At 42.7% G+C, this 15,583-nt stretch overlaps 1 protein-coding gene across 2 annotated transcripts; it reads left to right on the top strand.

Annotated features, from left to right (window-relative positions):
* The first annotated feature begins 242 nt into the window (after positions 1 to 242).
* Positions 243 to 14,897, top strand: mmut (methylmalonyl CoA mutase). Of its 2 annotated transcripts, none has more exons than XM_035617751.2 (13): positions 243 to 371; positions 1,137 to 1,570; positions 2,471 to 2,838; positions 2,950 to 3,107; positions 5,159 to 5,330; positions 5,433 to 5,681; positions 6,268 to 6,379; positions 7,430 to 7,545; positions 8,493 to 8,608; positions 10,892 to 11,023; positions 11,118 to 11,265; positions 11,844 to 12,011; positions 13,845 to 14,897. In XM_035617751.2, the coding sequence occupies exons 2-13, from the start codon at positions 1,174 to 1,176 to the stop codon at positions 13,971 to 13,973; spliced, it is 2,265 nt and encodes a 754-aa protein (XP_035473644.2). In that variant the 5' UTR covers positions 243 to 371; positions 1,137 to 1,173; the 3' UTR covers positions 13,974 to 14,897. The 2 variants fall into 2 exon arrangements, with proteins under 2 accessions (XP_035473644.2, XP_035473645.2); XM_035617752.2 differs by lacking the exon at positions 243 to 371 and adding an exon at positions 405 to 586.
* Positions 14,898 to 15,583: the final 686 nt, after the last annotated feature.

Genomic DNA, 15,583 nt, shown 5'->3' with positions numbered 1-15,583 from the left:
CTTTATACGTGCACACCAGCCGAGTGAACTCTGACTTGAGTGTGAATTCCCTAATGCTACCTGCTAATAATGGAACTTATGATAGCAGATGCCTGCAATATAATGTACGTTCCCTACAAGGTGAATGGCATGCATTTACATCATTGCACGTTAATGAAATACGGTATTTAATTAACGAACACAAGTGAGCACTCCTTATCTCTACGAAATTCAACAATCTTTGTTTTTCACATCTACTTCCGGTGTCGTAGGTCGAAGTGCATTCCTTTGACTGCAGCGTAGCGATTGGCCGACTACTAGTGTTATGAAACGTCATTGAACGGACGCACACACGCCTTTTGTCAGCCTGCAGGAGCACAACAGACGACAAGGTCAGAAAACGATCGGAACATATTTAAAAAGTGGGGTGTGTCGTGAAAGATACGCGGCTGCAGCACGTACCACATCGATGGCCATTGTTCCGGTTCCTCCTGCTAATGCAGCTGTTAGCTAACAAGCGCCTAGCAGCTAGCCAGTTGACGTAGCTTAGTGTCGTTTTTCCACAATTAAGTTGTGCGTTTTTACTTTGTACCATTCATTTGGAATAGTAAGTGCTCCAATCAACCCTCTGTGTGGTGTAAAGAAGACGAAAGAAATGTGTCGCAGTTGTTGTGTTGGTTAGCTAGTCGAACCACCGCAATGTCGGTAGCATGTGGTCCGGTCAACTTCTCAGCTGTGAAGTGGAACTTGTGCGAGATGTGCTCACTTCATGTTCAACACTGGGGGGTTCGTCAATGCACCGCCGCTGCCAATGGCGGCAGCTGTCACTTGTTTTCCGTCATGTGTTGTCAAGGGCTGATTCCCGTTGGGGTCGACCTCTACCTCGCCCTGTGGCTGCAGCAGGTCGTGGTCGGACGGTGCAGTAATGATCCACCTGAATGAACAGTAGATATTGTCAACGAGCCGGGAACCAACACTGAAAATCCAATTTCTCTCTGAAAGAAAAGCAGCTTGAATTATGTTGATGCCAAATCTTCTTGACTCAGAAATGGTCATATTTACAACTGTGCTTTTTTTTGGGATCCATATTCAAGTCCATTGTTTTTTGTTTAGATGCAATAGCGCTTCAAACTGCTTCTTCTCCATGTCCACCCCAGGTGACCCATGTGCGTCTGACCGAGCCAACCGTAGAGCATGCTGACCGCACAGAGGGCATGTGCAGCGCTGGCTGCCCGCCACCTGGTTGGAGCTGGTTCTGCCTCGGCGCACACACACCGCTCCCTGGTCCACACTTCCGCGCCGCGGTGGGACCAGGTCGAGCTGCAACCCGAGTGGGCCACTCTGGCTAAGAAGCAGCTGAAAGGGAAGAACCCAGAGGATCTGATCTGGCGCACGCCGGAGGGAATCGACATCAAGCCCGTGTACACCAGAGCAGACTCGGCCGAGCGCGGTGATGAATTGCCCGGAGTGTTTCCTTATACTAGAGGGCCCTATCCCACCATGTACACCTCCAGACCGTGGACTATCAGGCAGTACGCTGGCTTCAGCACCGTGGAGGAGAGCAACAAGTTCTATAAAGATAACATAAAAGGTATATATTTCTTTAATTGTTGCGTACATTTTTATTTTTACCTGAAACACTGTTGATTACAACCTATTGTGCATCTTCTTATCCTACAATGGCAGAATTTGTGTTTTATTAGATTACACTTCAGCCAAATTTCTAATTATCCCAGGGGCTATACTTTGAATGAAACAGATTAATGAAAGACTGGATCATAAACATAAATTTGCACATACTGTATTTGTCAAGAAAACTGTATGATGAGTTGCAAGGTTTTAGGTCACCGAGCTTGCGAGGGCTGAACACGAATATGTATTCGAATCTAGCTAATCCTAATGAAAGCACCTGGTAATCAGAGTGAAATGCCATTTATTTTTGAGCGGTGAGCTGCAATTCAGACATCTAGAACAAGGCAGCTTTCTTTATGCCCTCATGAGAAAATTTCACATGTTGACCCCTTTCCATAATTGATAAGGTCAAATATGTTGTGAAAATGTTCTGACCCCTTTTGGTGGGTACAAGACAAAATGGTTGGGAACCTAGAGAGTGTAAGCAATAGAAAAACTATTTAAAAATAGATTTCTTTTGTGTTGATAGCTCTTATGGACTTATAGTTAGCCCTATATTAAGCCTTTCAGCATATGAGGCTATTCCAGTGATTGTGTTATGGCAGCGGAATGTACATGCAAATGTCTGCTGATGTTGTCAGAAATGTTTTCCCTACGCTGTCTTTCAGATCCTGTATGTATTTATTTATTTATTTTTTTAACCTGTCCTGCCCCGCAGCCTGGTATACAGTATGAGGAGCTGAATACCTTGTTGTGCCAAACAGATTTTACTTTAACAAGAGAGTTTTAATATAGAGATCCTGTATTTAACACACGTTCACCTCATCCATCTTCTTTCTCGGGTTCGCTCTGCTTTCAGCGGGACAGCAGGGTCTTTCCGTGGCCTTTGACCTCCCGACGCACCGCGGTTATGATTCAGACAACCCCCGCGTCCACGGAGATGTCGGCATGGCCGGAGTCGCCATAGATACAGTTGAGGACATGAAGATGCTTTTTGACGAAATCCCACTGGAGAGGATGTCTGTTTCAATGACAATGAATGGGGCGGTCATCCCTGTATTGGCTATGTTTATTGTGACCGGAGAGGAGCAGGGTGTGCCCAAAGCCAAGCTAACGGGCACGATTCAAAATGACATTTTGAAAGAGTTTATGGTACGCAACACCTATATTTTCCCCCCGGAACCTTCTATGCACGCCATTGCGGACATCTTCGCTTACACCTCCAAGGTATGCACCTTCTAGGCGTTACCTGTTCATCTGCATTCATCTGCATTTATCATAAAGTGAAGTCAATTCCATCATATATTTGTTGATTTACGGACTTAACCGTGTTCACAGCACATGCCCAAGTTCAACTCAATATCCATCAGTGGATACCATCTTCAGGAGGCTGGAGCCGACGCCATCCTGGAAGTGGCCTACACCATCGCTAATGGTCTGGAGTATTGCCGCACTGGTCTGAAAGCAGGCTTGACCATCGACGAGTTTGCCCCAAGGTACGAATTTGTAAGATATATATCTCTAAACGTGGAGGAGAAATATTCTGATTGACATATTTGTTGCTTATGACAATGGCTGGATAATGTCATTTTGATTATTAAGGAATTATGAACAGAGGCCTGTTAGTGTCCTTGGGAAACACACTTAACCCTTAATTGCCTCTGACGGCTCTTCCGGCAGTGTAAGAGTGTGTACGAATGTGACAGGAAAAGTGCGGTAAATAGCAGCACGGAATGAATGTGTGTGTGAATGGGTGAATGTGACTTGTACTGTAAAGCACATTGATTGGTCAATAAGACTAGAAAATCTATATATAACTACAGTCCATTTAACCATAATGGTGTAAGTGCTGATCCAACCAGTAACAATATGGAATAAAATGAACTACCTTGTCTAATGAGTGTGTCCTAGTTCCAAATAAACAATAATTAGTCAGTGAATCCCAGAGGGAAAGAAATTTAGATTGAAACGGCAACAAACAAAATCGGTCTGAGCAAGTCACAGATACAACATGTTAACATATTGGTGATGAATCTTTAAAAAAAAAATCCTGTATCCAGATCTGGAACCTGGATCCCTTCCAAAAATCCTATCACCTGTTGCCTTGGCCGAAACCTATCTTTGATAGAATATTCATGCAAATCTGTCCATACATTTTTGAGTACTCCTGTTAACAAACAAACAAACTCTTTGTTGAGTAAATCCAATGTGCTTTACCATAGCCACAGCTGTGATGTTTTTATTGATATTCTACAAATACTGTGCATGTTTGACTAATGCGTAACAACAAATGTGACATCCCTTTCCATTTAACTAGCAAACAAATACCTTCTCCTTTATTTGTCGAACCAGCAGATGTGACTCACGGACTGAACCGGCAAGCCAGATGGAAAGCCTGCTAGTCAAATCAAACAGTGGCTGTACTAATTTATGCAGATAGTCACCACTGAGTGCATCATACAGATAAACATGTAATATGAAATATAAAGGAAAAATTAGGATTAAGTTGGGTGAAGTCGTTGTATTCTGGAAAGTTGACCCGTCCAACATTGTTGCCGTCATTTACTACTAAAGTTGTGAATTGTATTCTTAGAGTTACCCACAATTCATCTATTCTTTCTTATTCTCTTTGGCTACATCTCTCATTTGAAGTCGATTATTATTATTTTCTTTCTTATGTCAATAACATGACTGCTCTGCTTCACAAACCTTGTTTCATTTTCCCCTTCCATTATGTCCTATCTTCCCTCTCCGCGTATTCCTAAGCTATTTTCACTCATGGCTTTTCAATTACACGGATAACTGCAGTGCTAGAAGGGCATGAGGTCCTCATGTACGATTGAGCGGCCAGCCGTGCAAAAAATTTCTCCCCAGAGACTGCCATCTCAACTCTCACAGAGCCCATTGCAACCATTATCTCTCTCTCTACAGCCATTTGTACTGATGTCTCCTTGACTCACAACCACTTACACCTGGCTTCGCACAAAGACTGAATAGGTCACCATGATGTCATCCCAGCCACAGTCGTGGGCTTTCAGTGTATTGTCAATGTGTTATCGGAGCAAAGGGAAGAATGTCTGCTATACAGTAAAAGGTTGAAGGATTAGGTTATCAACCATGTTGTTCTTGTGACACATGTACTGTATTGTGTCAGTATAGAAGTTTATGAGAAATTCTTGTCTTGTCCAGGGTATGAGGCTTGGATGAGGTAGTAGCACCTATTCACTATCATAGACGTAACTAGGAGGTGACAGCACTTGGTTGTTAGGTTACTGGCATTGATAGAAAGCATAATGCGACAACAAGTGCTTTTTAGATCTTTTTTCTTTTCTTGGGAGACTTACACTGCAATGTGTGTGTGTGTGTGTGTGTGTGTGTGTGTGTGTTCACCTTATATTGTGTGATGCCTCTTCAAAACAGCTCTGTGAACAGAAACCCCTGAATTAAATTTTTTTGTGCATAATTATTATCAGTTGCAATGTATCTGTCTATTGTGATAACTGATTACATTTCTTATTTTGTAAACTTGTGCTGTGTGTGCTGTCAGGCTTTCATTCTTCTGGGGTATCGGGATGAATTTCTACATGGAAATTGCTAAGCTGAGGGCAGGCAGGAGGTTGTGGGCCACGCTCATCGAGGAGAGCTTCAAGCCCAAGAATGCAAAGTCTCTTCTCCTCCGCACTCACTGCCAGACTTCAGGCTGGTCTCTCACGGAACAAGTAAATAATAATTCACCATAAGAATAGTAAGAAAATATTAAAATCCAATTTGTAAACTGAATGGACGATAGTTACAGTTTTCCACTATGGCTCCTCCCTTAGGATCCATACAACAATGTGATTCGAACGGTGATCGAAGGCATGGCAGCTGTGTTCGGGGGCACGCAGTCACTCCACACCAACTCGTTCGATGAAGCTCTGGGCTTGCCCACCGTGAAGAGTGCTCGCATTGCTAGAAACACCCAGATCATCATCCAGGAGGAGTCAGGCATTCCCAAAGTGGCCGATCCCTGGGGGGGCTCGCACATGATGGAGTCTCTGACGGATGACGTCTACAAAACTGCCCTGAAGGTTTGTCATCCCAGTTTCGAATCAATAAAGTACATCCACCTACCTATCTACCTACACCTACCTACCTACCTATCTACCTCACCTACCTATCTACCTACACCTACCTACCTACCTATCTACCTCACCTACCTATCTACCTACACCTACCTACCTATCTACCTCACCTACCTACCTACACCTACCTACCTATCTACCTCACCTACCTACCTACACCTACCTACCTATCTACCTCACCTACCTACCTACACCTACCTACCTATCTACCTCACCTACCTACCTACACCTACCTACCTATCTAACTACACCTACCTACTTACACCTAGCTACCTACACCAACCTACCTACCTACCTACCTACCCAGATGAGAGGGGGGTTTTAATTAATAGTTTACTGCTCTGCTAATCTTTCCTATGCCACGCTGCTATGGGCTAAATTATCTCTTTGAAATCCTTCTTTTGAAATTATCTTTAAGAACCATGTTGTCTTATGACTTACAAGTGTATGTCATAATGCAATAAAGAGAAAGTACAGAAGTAATCCATCATCATTGGAAACTCTTTCACAACCTGTGTTTTTCTTTGCTTAGTTCATTAAAGAAATTGAAGAGATGGGAGGCATGGCCAGCGCTGTGGCAGAGGGCATTCCAAAACTTCGGATTGAAGAATGTGCAGCACGTCGACAGGCCCGCATTGACTCTGGTACAGTATAGATATACTTATGTGATTCATGCTCCGGATGTGCCTTGAGAGGGCCAAAACACTGAATTTAAAATAATTATTGCACAAGCAGTTAACACAAGATCATATCGCAGCTTGAATCCAGTTGACCTTAGATGTGTTTACCCTGTGTTTATTTGCGACTTTCTTTGTGTGCCTTCGAAATTAACTTTTACATTAGACACTTAATGCCAGAAATGATTGCAATCGAGCAGAGCAGAACCTTCAGAGACTGGGGAGCTTTTCTCTCTAATCCTCTGACAAACCTGCTCTCATTATTATTCATTTGCTTTCTGATTCACACTGGCAGTGACATCTTTGCTGCTCGCAGTGTTTTTCTTTTTTCCCACTTCAGATAGGCCTGAAATTTTTTAAATAATGAGACTATACTGTACTGTATATGTTGGGATCCTTTGGGAACACAGAATTAAAACCACCTGACTGCTTTTCGTTTTCAGTACCCAAATGTTTTACATATTAGGAGTTTAAATTATTGATAATACTATATATAGTTAGTGATAATTATACATGAACTTAATTAAATATCATAAGAATTGAAAAAGGAAGATCCTCAGTGGGAAGGCATTTAATTACGTAAAGATTCCTCAGATCCACATGTTTATTGTTATTTTGTGTATCAAGTTAATATTCAGTGGGGAGAACTTCCGCGAAAGGTTCAGTGTGTGTCAGCAACACAATACTCTCTGCATGTGTTGGTGAGATGTAATACCGTCAGAGGAGACGAAGGGGTAAACTGAGAAGGTCAGAGGCTCGGTTGAGTCTAATGTTTTTCAATCTCTTTATGTGATGCGTTCAGGTTGAATCTCAGCTTTCCTCTTCACTTAAGATAGTGCAGCACTCGGTCATGCTTTGTATCGGTCTCTCTGCTCCCTGAATAATGATCTTGAAAGGTTTGTGACAAATGCATGTTTTCGTTCCAGAAATTTACTAGTGTTGTTGTTGTTGCTGTTGTTGTTGTTGTTGTTTTTCCTCTTGTACCCTACATACCTTTTTTTGTCCTTTTCATTTTAGGATCAGAAGTCATTGTCGGGGTGAACAAGTACCGTCTTGAAAAAGAGGAGAGTGTAGAGGTGCTGGCCATAGATAACACTATTGTGCGTCAGAAACAGATTGAAAAATTGAAAAAGGTGGGTGTTCTTTGAAGATTTAGATAAATCAATGGTATCAAAAAGATAAGTATCCCCCCCTTTTTTTCCTGTAATCTTTTGTTCAATGAAACTGTCGAGGAAACCATAAAAAAGCATGAAAAGACAACACACTGAGATAAAATGTTCATTTTTGCATACATTTTATCTATGCTGCCCGCCTCTATTTATCCAGACACCTCCCAATTATAATTCTTGCCTTCATCTTATGACAGGGGAAAACAGTCAGGAATCCAGGAGTCGGCCCGTGTGGCACCTTCACTTTATTTTTGTAAAGTTACATTGACGACTAGGTTAGAACTAAGGCCCCCACTGCCTTGCATGCACTCGTGTATGTATGTATGTGATTTGTCAATGAGTGGCGTTTAAGCAAAATTAAATCCAGGTTAGTCCTTTTGAGCCACAATGGAGACGCAGCGTTGTTTTAGATGGGTCCCCCTCTGTAAATGAATTAAGCAGGCAGCTTTGCGATCTCCAGCTGATGTTCCTTTTTTTCTTTATGTGCACAAGACACATGTATATGTGTGCAATGTTAATTTGAAGGAACCCTTCTGTCAGCTATCATACAGCACACTATGTGAACTGACAGGTGAACTCTACCTGCAGACCTTGGACAGTGTAGTATCTCGGGCTCGCTGCCTGTGTTAAAAGGTCAGTGGGCACAAACTGGTTTTTGCATTTGGAGATGAACTGTCAGAACAGGTAGAAAGAAATGACACTTTGTTCAGCCAGTATTGGATATAATGTGTACGCTTGAAGCGAGCAATGTCACTTTGAACTCAGCTGTTGTTGAAGACGATGAAGTGTCTGTGCTGTATGACAGTACTGCCATATCTGTTGACCAGAATTAAATCAAGATGATGCCAGTTTCTCAGTCATCAAGCTCATGGTTATTCATCTTTGTGTTCTTCGTGTCTCCTTTGCTTTAGGTTAGGGAAAGTCGTGACCCTGAGGCGGCGAAGAATTGCCTGGAAGCCATCGAAGAGTGTGCCCGAACCAGGGAAGGCAACCTTTTAGCCCTGGCTGTGGAAGCTGCTCGAGCCAGGTCAGACCCCCTGCAGTCACTAAAAAATGTCTTAATTATAATGATCACTCTTATGTCGGCATGAATTTAGCCTCAGACACCGAATGTATTTGTCGGTATGTTTCCACCAACATCAATTGTGTTTCTCAAGACCAGAGGTGCGAAGAAAACATACTATCATCCTAAATGACTGTAAGATACAATACAGACGCAGAACACAAAATAAAAAGAACATGGTAAAAAGACCAGTGCTGCGCTCAAAAATTGCTATTAAATAACTGAGTTAAGTATGAAAACCACAGCGGCTGTGGCTCAGGAGGTGGAGCAGTTCGTCCACTAACCAGAAGGTCGTTTTTTTGATTCCCTGCTCCTCCTGTCTGCTTGATGAAGTGTTGGGAAAAGACACTGAATGGTATGTGAAAGTCAAAGCGCAGTGTATAAAAGCGCCATATTAATGTGTGAGTGTATGGGTCTGTGTGAATAGGTGTATGTGACTTGTATTGTAAAGGTTGATTAGACTAGAAAAGACGGTCCATTTAAAAAAAGAGGCCATAAAACGTGCACAATGTGCAAAGCATATTCAATAAAACCAGAGCTCAGAGGAACGTGCAAGGTGTCAGGCGTTTAGCAGCCTTCTGGCCTGTGAGAAGAAGCTGTTGCACAACCTGGTTGATTTGGATTTGATGTCGCGGGAGATCAAAAAGTCCATGAGATGGAATGCTGTGGACTTTCTCTCTGCATCTGTCCTGTAATTGGGGTGAGACCCCAATTACCTTTTCAGTCGTCCTCATCACACGCTGCATAGGCTCTCTGTCTGAGGCACAGCAGCTGTCATACCAGGACGTAATGCCGCATGTTAGGATGCTCTCGACAGTGCCTCGAGATAATGTGGCCAATTTCCTGAGGAAATGAAGACTCTGTTGAGCTCTCTTGAACATTGTGTTCAGGGACCAGGAGAGATCCTCAGTGATGTGAATGTTATGCTGCTGACCCTCTCCAGGGTGTAACTGCTGATGTGCTGTGGTGGGTGGTCAGCCTTAGTCTTCCTAAAGCCCATTATTATCTCCTAAGTCTTGTTTACATTCAGTGAATGTGTGACAGGTCACATCAAATCAACTGGGGGGTTGGTCTTCCTGGCATGTGAAGTGCATCAAAGTGGACATAGAATTCATCCAGCTTGTCCAGAAGGGAGGTGCCCCTGAATTTGGCTTGTGGTGTGATTTTATAGTCAGTTATAGCCTATATAAATGGACTCAGTGGGGGAGGTGCAAACCCGCGTAGAACCTTGAGGGTGGGGCAGGTATCTGCACTATATTCATGAATTATAATAACAGAAGGCCTCTTTCAATGAGTAATATGAAATAATGTCCACTTTATAATATCTACTTTGATCTTGCTTTCCCACACATTCACCCTATAGCGGTTGTTGTGGTATTTGTCTTGAAAGCTCTTCTGTCAATGGAGAACATCTATCAGTATGTGGTCAATATTTCTTCATAGCTGAAGCTGTTATGTGTCAGCCAATTAAACAACCAGTCAATCTTGTAAACAATTTTTTTAAGAACCCAATGCACACTGATGATTGGCAGAGTTATTGCCTAATTTTGCTTGTTGTGTACAGGTTATACTGTTGTTTTCTTATCCTGCCTGCTTTTTCGTGATTTCAAATAAAACCTTAGTTTCAATCCCGATTCCAAGACAATGGACAGACAACTGTTTTCTACTCGCCTCCCCCAACTCCAAGAAAGAACGCGACAGAGGAGTTCCCCTCAGCACATGGGGTAGTTCCTGTACTACTGCTCTGAGAGAATAGCACCGTGTGCATTGCTGTGTGAAGAACGCATAAGGCGATAACATCATGTGTGTGTTCTTCGTATGTGGGCAGACGGTCCAGCGAGTGGGAGGCACTGGCACAGCATGGGCTGAATTACTCAACATTACCAATACAGCCATGTCAATCCCCACAGCAAGTTTAAGACTGTCAGACCTTTAAATACAGCTCAATATAATATGCTGCATACTTTCATATTACCACAAATGAGTCCTTTTCATTTCAGCCTTTCATTTATGATACTCAAGCTACTTGATTGATACTAATAAGCAATTGCAATACGCATAAAGATAATGAAACACTCTCTAAGTGAAACTCTAATGAAAAGGCAAACACGTGAACATTTAATTTATTGAATCCAGACGTCTCAGAATGAGTCTGTGTTTGTGTCATTAGGGAATGATTGCGCTGCATAATTTATCACTGCAATGTGCAAACATATTGAGGAAGACACTGTCTGCTCCTTTCTACAGATGCTCCGTTGGTGAAATTACTGACGCCATGAAGAAAGTGTTTGGCGAGCACAAGGCCAGCACCAGGATGGTGAGCGGGGCTTACCGCAGCGAGTATGGGGAGCATGAAGAGATCTCCCTGGCTCACAACAGGTAGAGAAGAAGATAAGAAGGAGAAAAAAAGACACCGCACCTGGAGGGTCATGATGTGTTTCAAGGCGCATAAACAGTCTTTCAAATCTTTTAGAGTTTCAGATTTTAAGACACACGAGGGCAGGAACCCTCGACTGCTGGTGGCAAAGATGGGGCAGGACGGTCACGACAGGGGAGCCAAAGTCATTGCCACAGGGTTTGCCGACCTGGGCTTTGACGTGGACATCGGCCCACTGTTCCAGGTCAGTGTCTTACATTAGAATGGAGCGGATCGTGTGCTGCCTGCGCCGCCTCAGCCGATTGTTGTCAATTGTCTTTGTTGGTTCGTGTGAGAATTTAAAAGTTCACCACAAAATGAGATTCTGATTCTGATGCTGAATATCATAAGGATGACTGAAAGTAGTATGTTAGATGTAAGTGTCCGTCTGGTTGGTGTGTGGTGTACAGTACGTATAAGAATGACTCGACCGCTGATCACATGGCTCTGCGTTAAGCACAGCCTCTGGCGATGAGTCAGTAGATAACGGAATACAGTACAGAATGCTTTAGCAAGTCTCGTGCTAAACTGTGGCAATGTTAAACACAGCGCTCACTAAGGAGGAGGACCTTGGGAAGCTCGTTTTACATGAGGAATTGGGTTTCATGTTGGGCTGGGCAGAAATACTCACGACTTTTAATTCATGTGATAATATGATTTGGAACATGGATCCCACGGGAGTGCAACTGTCACAAGTTTGGTATCAATGATGTTGCCCATGATATACTGTATTCATAAATGAGTGGAATAAAAATATTAGTTTGGGGGGTGTTTGGTGTACAGACTCCCGTCGAGGTGGCCCAGCAGGCCGTGGATGCAGACGTTCACTGCGTTGGGGTAAGCACACTCGCCGCGGGACACAAGACCCTGGTCCCGGAGCTTATCAAGGAGCTAAGGAAGCTCAACAGGCCAGACATCCTCGTCATCTGTGGGGGCGTCATCCCACCGCAGGTAACCTGCAAACTTTTCGTTTTCAAACCTCAAAGCAAACTCTTTTACTGTAGCAGTTCATAGCAACAGTACGAGCGTTGCTATAATTTTTTAGGGAGTTGAAAAAGAAATACGCTAGACACTGTGTGCATACTGACTATAGAGATGTAACAATTCATATATCAGCGTGCATGTAGAGGCAAATTAATTGGATGCAGTTTACTTTGTATAGCACCATATCACAACATACATTATCTCAAGGCTATTGACAGATTACTGTTGAGACCATACAATATTATAGAGAGAAACACAACAGTTACCACGGTAAACAAACAGTGGAGGAGGAAAAAACCTTTATAACTGTGAGAACCCTCCAACAGATCAGGATTCAGGTTGGTTGGCAATAAAACAGTTTTGAATATCACGCTGATTGTTGTAATGATTGCAATGTTGTGCCGCAGCATTTTCATTGAGTTATTGATTGGAACGTCCTGATGATGTAGAAAGCTCAATCCAGAGGCAACAAATGCATGCGCGCTAATGATTCAGACGGGATGTTTCTAGTTTTCATAATATCGCTCCGATGGAAGAGGGTACTGTTGCGCACTGACACTGCAGCACTTTCAATGAGATTTTCTACTTTCGTGGGTCTAAAGTTGTCCAGTTGAAAGTTTCCTCTAAACTCATGACAGTATAGTAAATAACAGTGGAATTGTTTCTGTAACTGGTTGTAGCATTTGAAAATTGCAAAGGTTGGAAAACACAAGCTAGAAACTGGTGTTGGTGTACATAATATTTAATAGGGATGGGCGTGAGTGATCCATTCCCCGAGTAATCCTCGCTTCAAAAGAACTCGATTGGTGAACAACCAGCACTTCGCCTCACCATCGGAGGCGGAGAAGACGTGGTCCGACTTCTCCGCAGCGGACTGATCATGAACAGAATGCGTTCTCGCCTCTCTCCCGAACACGTTGATGCGCATTTTCCTGAGCAATAATTGAATTCATTTTAGGTTTTCAGAAAAGGTGTTTCCACATTTTTTTTGTCAAAGACTGAGCCTCAGTTTTTTTTTATTTTTTACCCTTACAGGCCTGCAGCGTTTGTTCAACGTTAAGTCAAAATGTTTTGGAGTTGTGGTTGTGAAAAGGGCAACTGTAATTGTTTTGATTGAGAATAAGCATTACGTGTTGTGTAGGCTGTATTGCTGTGCATCGTTATTCCTGCAGAAAAAAGATATGTTGCGTTCTCGATTGGCCCTGGAGGAATTGATGCGATCCCTCGATCTCGGAATTTAGTATTCGTGCCCATCCCTAATATGTAATGATGTCTGACCGTGATTTATGTGGATGGTGGTCCTTGTGTTGTTATTCTCACTGGAGAGGCGGTGGATACTGAAACAGCATCGTGTCGTTGAATAACCTTCTGGTCTACAGAGCCAGAAATCAATTCCCCTACAGCCCCCTTACAAGAACTTCTTCTGCATATCGCAGATCGCATTGTGTGGTAAGCACACAGATAACAAATAATAGGTCCTCCTGCTGTCACGAGAATCTCTTGTGACGAGGGCCTCTCTTATTCATGTAATTATCACCACCAAACCCATCGGGTTCCTTGATTTGATGCTGTGCAGTCTAATTTCTTGTCGTCCCGTTCCTTTCAATCTTCCTCCGCCAATCACATTTAATTCCTTTTCCACCGAGGATAATTCAAGTTGAGCATAGTAGTTGTAGTTGAGCATAATTAACAGTTGTTATCACAGAGGGACTGCACATCATCTTATCCCTGCATGATGCATAGCTGATTTCCCTCCCAGCTACAAATATTCTAAACCGTGTTCCACCTGTGTGTACGCAGGACTACGAGTTCTTGCACCAGAGCGGCGTGTGCGCCATCTTTGGTCCAGGAACCAGGATCCCACAAGCCGCAGTGGATGTTATTGACAACATTGAGAAGAGTCTGGAAAACATCCGGCAGGCCATGTGAACTCTTGAAAACAAATAAATGATCTAGGAGGAAAGGATATCAAAAGCTCGTCTATTTCTGCTTTTATAAAAAACAGTCACAAGTGAGAGCCAACATTTTCTGTACAGAGTCGGTTTGACCTGGTGTGTGAGGTTATGGAAAAACAAAAAAGCTCATCTAAAGCTCAACAAGCTCACAGCATGTACTGCTGTCAAAATTGGTAACGAGCGGTTGGGATGTCATGGTTGTCTTCACATTGAATTCTCTGTTTATCAGATTTGAGTGTAATCCATTTTGCTATAACTTCATAAAGAAAAAAGAAATCACATTACAACCACTGTTTAGTGTCCTTTCATATATGGAATCACACAAAAAGTAAAGAGAAACTGTCACATTTTGTCTCCATAACAACCCCTCATGTGTGAAAGTCAGGGTCGGAAAATCTCCTTGAAATTCCGGATTAAAAGTGCGAGCCCACCCTAAGGATTTTAATGGGGTGTACTTCAATGTTCATGATGCAAATTAGACTTTATACAGACTTTCACACACATTTAAACAAATTAAGATTTGCTTAACCAACAGTGGCATGTGACGGATATGTGCCTTGAGACGAGCAACATGGAGCAGTTTTTGTAATCCCATATAAAACCATAGGACAGCACTATACACCTAGGAATGTAATGCTTTTATTGTAATAAAGGAATGTGTCATTGGCAGTTACCGAAGAAGAAGTATGATTAGTGCCAGTGTAGTGGAGAAGAATGGACAAAAACTTGTTGGACATTGTGGCCTTGTCTTGTTTGGATCATGTTTCATTTAACCAACTTCTGTTCAAACAGAAAACAGGACTCGCAGTAGTCACAATTTATATAATTCGAGTATTTTTCTGTGTGCTTTTGAATTTGATTCGGCGCCACTTGGTTTAAATAAAATATGTGAACTCTGCGTCTGAATGTTGTGTAACCTGTTATTCAGCCTTGGGATTCTGTTAACTGTTTGTCTTTGGTTTGTGAACAAGAAAACTGAGCGAACATGACTGCTGCTAAACATCAGCAGCTTGGCGTCATGGCTGTGGCAGCACGCCGATGTTTTGTGGCATTGCTCATCTACTCTTGTTCAGTAATTACTTCACCTACTCAGGGCGTGACTTTGTCTTCAGTGTCCAATATTTGCATTTATACATTGTCGTTTATATAGTTATATAGTAAGATAACTGTTTGACTAGTGGGTGCGGTCGCAGATCCCCCTTCCCTCGAACCACCAGAGAGCGATGACACCAGCGACCACACGTACACCGCGCCCCCATGCAAACCTGTTTGTCCCGTTAGCCACCCGTGACTTCGCACATAGTGGTTTAGATATATCTCTAAAATGCAGACTTTTCCATGACTGATGTGCTACGTTGCTGCAATTACATTTCAATGTAAGCAAAACCGCAGCTTATTTCATTTTTACACTCAAAAGGATGTCATGCTTTGGCTTTTTTCGGAAGTCTACACATACTGCATATAAATTCTGTTATGCAGGGAGATCAATCATGTGTAATGTATGCAAATGATGACATGGATGGTTTTAGACATTTTTGAATGGCTTTTAAACACAAATCAACTGGTACTTCCATATCCTTGCCC

Source organism: Scophthalmus maximus, chromosome 18 (assembly GCF_022379125.1).
Source record: "Scophthalmus maximus strain ysfricsl-2021 chromosome 18, ASM2237912v1, whole genome shotgun sequence".
In the NCBI taxonomy this organism is placed as follows: Eukaryota; Metazoa; Chordata; class Actinopteri; order Pleuronectiformes; family Scophthalmidae; genus Scophthalmus; species Scophthalmus maximus.
This window is presented reverse-complemented; position numbering and strand designations above follow the sequence as displayed.

What these genes read in the sequence shown, in the direction of transcription:
- mmut (XM_035617751.2), top strand. Translation starts at nt 1,174, where the DNA reads ATGCTGACCGCACAGAGGGCATGTGCAGCGCTGGCTGCCCGCCACCTG. An exon ending in GTGGAAGCTGCTCGAGCCAG is followed by an intron (nt 8,609 to 10,891) that starts GTCAGACCCCCT and finishes TCCTTTCTACAG; the next exon opens with ATGCTCCGTTGGTGAAATTA. An exon ending in GGGGCGTCATCCCACCGCAG is followed by an intron (nt 12,012 to 13,844) that starts GTAACCTGCAAA and finishes GTGTGTACGCAG; the next exon opens with GACTACGAGTTCTTGCACCA.